The sequence below is a fragment of the Meriones unguiculatus genome (genome assembly GCF_030254825.1).
Source record: "Meriones unguiculatus strain TT.TT164.6M chromosome 13 unlocalized genomic scaffold, Bangor_MerUng_6.1 Chr13_unordered_Scaffold_34, whole genome shotgun sequence".
In the NCBI taxonomy this organism is placed as follows: Eukaryota; Metazoa; Chordata; class Mammalia; order Rodentia; family Muridae; genus Meriones; species Meriones unguiculatus.
The window spans coordinates 5100952-5108727 of NW_026843646.1; the positions used below are offsets into that span (position 1 = coordinate 5100952).

At 38.3% G+C, this 7776-nt stretch overlaps 1 protein-coding gene across 1 annotated transcript; it reads left to right on the forward strand.

Annotated features, from left to right (window-relative positions):
* Nucleotides 1-1092: 1092 nt before the first annotated feature.
* LOC132650906 (zinc finger protein 436-like) lies at nucleotides 1093-2010 on the forward strand (the record flags this gene model as incomplete). The annotated part of the gene is made up of 1 exon (XM_060376240.1): nucleotides 1093-2010. A coding segment is annotated over one exon (918 nt), but the record flags the coding sequence as incomplete, so codon positions are not given.
* Between the last annotated feature and the right edge of the window lie 5766 nt (nucleotides 2011-7776).

Sequence of the window (7776 nt, forward strand, 5' to 3'; positions counted from 1 at the left end):
TGATGATCATTAAAATTTCATAATTCCATGTACTTCAATGTCAGGCATCTGATTTGTGTTTACAAGGCACTCCTCTAAGATAGAAGAAAATAAAATAATATTGTAACAAAAATACCATTTGAATCATATGGACATTACAGCTACTGACTTGAACTGCCAATCTGTTTAGTCTCATTCTATCTACTCAGATATTGTAAAGGTATACACACTGAATTGGTGATCAGTATGTGTCCAAAACCTTCTAATAAGCAAAAATTTCATATTAGAACCAGTGTTACTCATTTTCATGCAGTAACATTGTAAAGTTTAGTGAAAGGAGCAGCTTATGAGAATCAAGAATATTGTTTTGGAGAAACCTTAGTCCCTATATGACATGTCTATGATGAACAAAAAACAAACTGTGTTAATTCAATATTGGAATCTTTATTATATTTGTAAATTAAACTGGTATATCATATGTAAAAATGATTCAAGACATGAGCATAGGGATATTGAAAGAAGCAGTGTCCCTGTCTTTCTCCAAGAACAATTGATTTGGTAGTGGTCCCCACTGTGAGTAAATTTTCTGAATGTGATAAATGGTTACTGTTAATTGGTTTTGCAACTTCACTGAGAATTCATCAGCAAACTCATATTGCTGAAAATACCTATGAATACTAGGAATTTGGAACTTCTGCTTCTCTTGGCTCACTTTGAAAATGAAGTATCATTCATACAGTACAAAAATTTGTGAATGGGATTGGTGTGGTGAAACTCTGAATTCTTACAATACTCTTCATATATAGGAGAAAACCTCTTATAGAAAAATGATGCTATAAAAGAGATCCACATAACAAATTCCCTTACCATCACAGGGATCTTCAAAAATAACCATAATGGAGGGGAATACCGTGAATGTAAATAAAGTGATAAAACTTTAAAATTTGATTCTTCTTTACCATTAGACCAAATTATGAAATTAATTCATGTAGATAAATATATTTATTAGTGTAATGAAATGACTGTGGTAAATCTTTCACATGTGCCAATTTTCTTTGCAGGCATGAAAGCAGTCATACTGGAGAGAAACCCTTTAAATGCACTCTATGTGGGAAAGCCTTCCCCTATATCAGTGTACTCATATGGCATAAAAGAACACACACTGGAGAGAAGCCTTACAAATGTAATCAATGTGGTAAAGCCTTTGCAATAAGCAGTCAGCTCATACGGCATAAAAGAACACATACTGGAGAGAAACCTTATGAATGTAACCAGTGTGGTAAAGACTTTGCAGAAAACAGTCATCTCATAAGCCATAAAAGAACACACACTGGAGAGAAACCTTATGAATGTAACCAGTGTGGTAAAGCCTTTGCACAAAACAGTCATCTCATAAGCCGTAAAAGAACACACACTGGAGAGAAGCCTTACAAATATAATCAATGTGGTAAAGCCTTTGCAAAAAGCAGTCATCTCATGAGCCATAAAAGAACACACACTGGAGAGAAACCTTATGAATGTAACCAGTGTGGTAAAGCCTTTGCACAAAACAGTCATCTCATAAGCCATAAAAGAACACACACTGGAGAGAAACCTTTTGAATGTAATCAATGTGGTAAAGCCTTTGCAAAAAGCAGTCATCTCATAAGACATAAAACAATACACACTGGAGAGAAACCTTATGAATGTAACCAGTGTGGTAAAGCCTTTGCACAAAACAGTCATCTCATAAGCCATAAAAGAACACACACTGGAGAGAAACCTTATGAATGTAACCAGTGTGGTAAAGCCTTTGCACGAAACAGTCATCTCATAAGACATAAAACAACACACACTGGAGAGAAACCTTATGAATGTAACCAGTGTGGTAAATCCTTTGCACAAAACAGTACTCTCTTAAGCCATAAAAGAACACACAGCAAAGAGAAACCTTATGAATGTAACCAGTGTGGTAAAACCTTTGCAGAAAACAGTAATCTCATAAGACATAAAAGAACACATACTGGAAAGAAACCTTACGAATATACCTAACGTGATAAAGCCTTTGCACAGCAGAGTAGTCTCCGAAAATAGGAAAAGACACACAGTGGAGTGAAGCCTTCTGAGTATAATTAGTGTTATAAAGCCTTTGCATGTAACAATCATCTCCTAAGACAACAACACATATGAATATAACTATGTGGCAAAGCCTTTGCACATAACATCTCTTAATATATAAAATAACACATACTGGAAAGATGTCTGACTGTAACCAATGTGAAAAAACTTTTGGACTGCAGAATAATCTCCACACTTATGAATGAAATCCTAATGGACAGAAAGCCTGTGAGTGCTTTTAACATGGTGAATCCATTCCACATTTGTATAATCTTCATCATCATGAAAGGATTCATAATAGAGGAAAAACTTATGAATGTGTTAAAAGGGTGATGCCTTGCACAAATCTAGAGTCATCATCATCATAAAAGTATTCTTACTGGAGAGCAATTCTGAGAGTATAAGCACGGTGGAAAGGCCTTTATGTACTTTGGTCCACTGAGATGCAACAGAACTGTAAAACTAGCTCAATGGAAAGACCTCCCTTTTCTGAAGGGGAAAGGTAATAGGGGGCAATAGGAACAGAGGGTAGTCATGGGGCAGAGAAAGGAGGGGGATTACAATTGGAATTTAAAGTAAATAAACTTATTTTAAAAAAGAATACAATGAATGGTGAATATCAATTACATGCAACAGTACTATATAATAAGGTGTTTACGGAAGACTTTTTGATAGTCCTGTTTCTCAACCTTTACTATTTTCAATTGCCTCAGTTTACACAAGAAACTTTTAGTCCAGTGGATGAATATGTAGGGAATGGTGAACTAACACCAGCCAGGAAGTTCTCTGAGAGTATCACAACAGTGGCAGCCTGTAGAAGTTTCTTTGTGTACACATACCTATTGTTCCAGGGGTTCTATTGAAAACCATCACAACCCAGACTGAATTTTGAGATGTGAGGGACGAGGCTTTCTCTTTCATGTATGACCCTGCTGCTGGCCTAGTTGTATAACCATGGCAAGGGTGAGTTTTCTCTGCCTGACTTCATCTGGAGAGTGTCTTTAGACATAGATGCCACCAACCAAAATTCATACATGGCCTTTGACACAGATCTCTGATAACTCCCCTCCCTTCAAATATAGGATAATCAGGTTCCATGTTCTTTTTCACATGATAGGAATGTGCTGTTTAATGCAAATCAAGCATCCTTGAAGTGCCCTGTTTTAAACAATTATCTACACCTATCCTTAGACCATCCCAGTTACTCCCCAAGGGGTACATACCCTCTGTTTTCTAGAATTAAAGTTGAACTTACTTTCTGAGGTGGTTCCCCGAGTGTTCTGATCTCTGTTATGCTTAGGTGGCTTCCAAGTTTTATACCTCATCTTCTGGGGCTCCTTCCTTCCTGGGCTGGTGGAAAATAGCCTCCAGGCAGCAAGAGAACCACGTTCTCAGAAATGCTTGTGAAAAAAATGTTTCACACTTCATAGCATTTCAAATTTCACATGTTTCTTGATGTGAGATGGTAAATCAAACAGTGTCTTGGGGGTGGGACTCTCTAAACTGAGTTATACCTATTGTTTATTTCACAGTAAGCTTACAGGCAAGCTTCATAGTATGAAGTCTTCTGAGTTGAGCACAGTGGCCTATGCAGAAGTAATAAGAGCAGAAATTTTATTTCCCTCATTTTAATAGCTGAGTAGTGTTCTGATAATGTGTGGATGGATGGGAGAGGAGGGGGACTCCTCCTTTGAGAGGATTAGGGGAAAGGGTTTGGGGGAACGAGGGAAGGAGTATGGGACCAGTAGGAGTTGAGGAAGTGGCCTTTAAAAAGGGGTATATAATGAATAAATTTTGAAAAAATAAAAATGATTAATAAAATACAAATTAATTAGAAAAACCAAACCTGACAGCAAAAATTTGAGTCCAGTCTGGGTACCCGCCCTCCCTCAAAGAAAAGAAAGATGATATAAAGAAAGCAAAGAACAATAGAATCTTTGTCTTTGCCACCTTTCTTCCTTGTGAGCTCATTTTTTAATCATTACCTAATGGAGACCCATTCCACAACTCCCCTTCCAGTAGCACCCTCCCTCCCTTTTCCCCCTATCTTCTTCCCCTGTTCCACTGAAAGGGGGAGTGCTCTCCACCATTACCATCTTCCCCTACCTTCTTAACGTCCATAAGGAGGACATGGAACCTCTTTGTCTGGGGCCTGGCAAGGCTACATCACTGGGGGTGAGTAATCAAGGAGCAAGCAACTGAGAAATTTTTTTGAGAAGTGTTTTATTATTTTATTACTACTACTACTACTATTATTATTATTGTTGTTGTTTATTAATTACATTTTATTAACTCTGTAATAAAAATCAATAAAATAATCAATAATAAATAAATAATAAATTCTATGGAACTGAGAATTTATTTAAAAAAAAAGAAAAGACAGCCCAATAATCTACCTTAGACACATCTTTAAAATGACATAATATCTTCCACAAGCAAAACAACATACATTTTACTTTTTTTGGGCCACTAGAGAAAGAGAGTGGCCCTTCCGAAAAGTAAAGCTTGAACACTTTAACAGCCTTGAGTTTATTACTTTCATATTTCTATATCTGAGATTTTATTTAGTCTTCCCATGTCATCCCGAGCGAGGTATCCCAGAAGCAGAAAGACAGGCCTGGTAGAGACTCACTTATAAGGAACTTTGAGTCATATCATGCAGAATGAACATGTGAAAATTTGCAGAACAAGAAGGAGGACCTTCGGGAAACCGCTCAGTCCTCACCCAGAAAGCCAATGTGATGTACACGGGTGGGGGGGGGAGCGGGATAAGAAGTGAAAGGACAGGGACCTACCAGAGAGGGCCTCCGAGAGCCTCTGTCTAACAGGGTAGCTAAGCAGATGCTGAGACTCGCAACTTTGGTCAGAGCACAGGGAATCTTATGAAAGAAGGGGGAGCTGGGAAGACCTGGAGGGGACAGGAGCTCCACAAAGAGAGCGACAGATCAAAAATTCTGGGCCCAGGGTTTCTTTCAAGGAGTGATACTCCAACCAAGGACCATTCGTGGAGATACCTAAACCCCATACTCAGATGGAGCCCGTGGCAGCTCAGCCTCCAAGTCAACACCCTAGTAAGGGGAGCAGGGGCCATCTCTGATATGAACTCTTTGATTACCTCCCCCTGAAGCAGAGTGCAGTGCTAGCAGGCCACAGAGCAAGACAAGGCAGCCAGTCCTGATGAGACCTGATAGGCTAGGGTCAGATGGAAGGAGGGGAGGATCTCCCTATCAGTTGTCTTGAGGAAGGGTATAGGAGAAGATGAGGAAAGGAGGGTTTTGGGGGAGATGAGGGATGGGGCTACAGATAGCATACAAAGTGAATAAATTGTAATAATAAAAATAAATTAAAAATTCATAACGAAATATTTTAATAAAACAATAATATATTTTCACTTAAATAACAGATTCACTAATAAAATTATTATAAGCAAACATGTTGATCACATTTGAGTGAACAGACAATAATATGGAAAATAAAAAGGGAATTTCATTAATAAATAAATAATGTGTCTTGAGAGATGGCTCCTCATTTAAGAACTCTGGCAGTTCATGTAAAGGATTTTGATCACTCAGTCAGAGGCTCAGAATTTCCCGAAAGCAGTGCATGCCTGTGGTTGGTGCAAGGGCATACAACCAGGGACACACAAGAAAACATTAATTAAACACTCATACACATGTAGGAAGACTAAATAAATTCTCAATGGTATAAATATGAAAGTAATAAACTCAAAGCTGTGATAATGTTCAAGCTTTTAAATTTTTTTTTCAGTATAATGGCCCAAAGAGTAAAATGTCTGGTTTTTTGTTTGTTTGTTTGTTTTTGGCTTGTGGAAGATATTATGTTATTTTCATGATTTCTAAAGTAAATTTTTTGGGGTGATATATATATATATATATATATATATATATATATATATATATATATTGGTAAAGAAATTCTCCATTGCCTGCTCTTTAATTACTCACCCCTTGGGATGCCGCCATGGAGGAAGAGGATCCATGCACTCCTGATGGGACTTAACAAGCTATGTGAGATGGCAATGGTGAAGCAATCCCCCTTTACCTGCACTAGGAAAAGGGGAGAGGAGTAAGAAGGAGGGATGGTGTGACTGGGGGGATTGGAGGAAGGGGGTTTCAATCAGGCTATATAACAAGAAATTGTGAAAAAAAATTAAGAACTAAAATCAAATCAAATCACTGATAAGACTTCCACAGTCTTGAATTCTCTTACCAGCATGGGCATAGTATCTCGCTACTTTGTGTAAGAACAATTTCAGAAGATCCATTGCCTATTTCTGGCCCCTGCAGACAATAGGCATGCATGTCATGCACAGACATACACGTGGGAAAACACGAAAACACATAAAAATAGTAAAACTGTTTAAATGTTTCCAAGACTGCTATGAGTTGCCCCATTCTGAACACTATGAACACTTCTGGGGGGAAAAAATCAAAGGTGGTTTGAAAACCATGTTACCTATGAAATAATTCATTATGTAAAAATCCCAATGCAGAAATACCTCAACAAATAAAAACCACAATTTTTCTTTAATTATAATTATTTATTTTTTTAAATTTAGAATTAATTATTTATTTACAATTTATTTATTTTATTTATAATTATTCAATTATCATTATTTTTATTTTATTTTTTATTAATTTCATTTTACTCACTTTGTATCCCCCCCGTGGTTCCATCCCTCTTCCTGTCCCAATCCCTCCCTTCCTCCACCCTCTGCATGCATGCCCTTCCCCAAGTCCACTGATAGGGGAGGACTTCTTTTCCTTCCTTCTGATCTTAGTCAATTAAGTCTCATCAGGAGTGGCTGCCTTGTCCTCTTCTGTGGCCTGAAAATGCTAATTCCCCCTCCGAGGGAGGTAATTAAAGAGAAGGCCAATCAGTTCATGTCAGAGACAGTCCCTGTTCCTATCACAATGGAACCCACTTGGATACTGAACTGCCATGGACTACGTATGTGCAGAGGTCTTAGGTTATCACCATGCAGAGTCCTTGGTTGGAGTAACAATCTCAGGAAAGACCCCTGTGCTCAGATTTTTTGGTTCTGTTGCTCTCCTTGTGGGGTTCCTGTCCTCTCCAGATCTTACTGTTTCCTGTTTCTTTGATAAGATTCCCTGCGCTCTACCCAAAGGTTGCCCATAAGTCTCAGGATCTGCATTGATATTCTGCAGGGCAGAGCCTTTCAGAGGTCCTCTGTGTCAGGCTCCTGACTTGATCCCTCTTTTCTCCTTCTTCTGATGTCCATCGTCTTTCCTTTTCTGGATAGGAATTGAGCATTTTAGCAAGAGTCCTCCCTCTTGATTAGTTTCTTTAGGTATACAGATTTTAAACTTGTACAACCACTCTGGAAATCAATCTGGCACTTTCTCACACAACTAGGAATAGCACTTCGTCAAGATCCACCTATACCACTCCTAGACATATACCCAAAAGGGGCTCAAGTACACAATAAGGACATTTACTCAACCATGTTTGTAGCAGCCTTATTTGTAATAGCCAGAAGCTGGAAACAGCCCAGATGCCCCTCAGTGGAGGAATGGATGCACAAATTGTGGTATGTCTACACAATGGAATATTACTCAGCAAAAAAAAAAACAAGGAAATCATGAAATTTGCAGGTAAATGGTGGAACCTGGAAAGGATCATCCCGAGTGAGCTATCTCAGAAGCAGAAAGATGCACA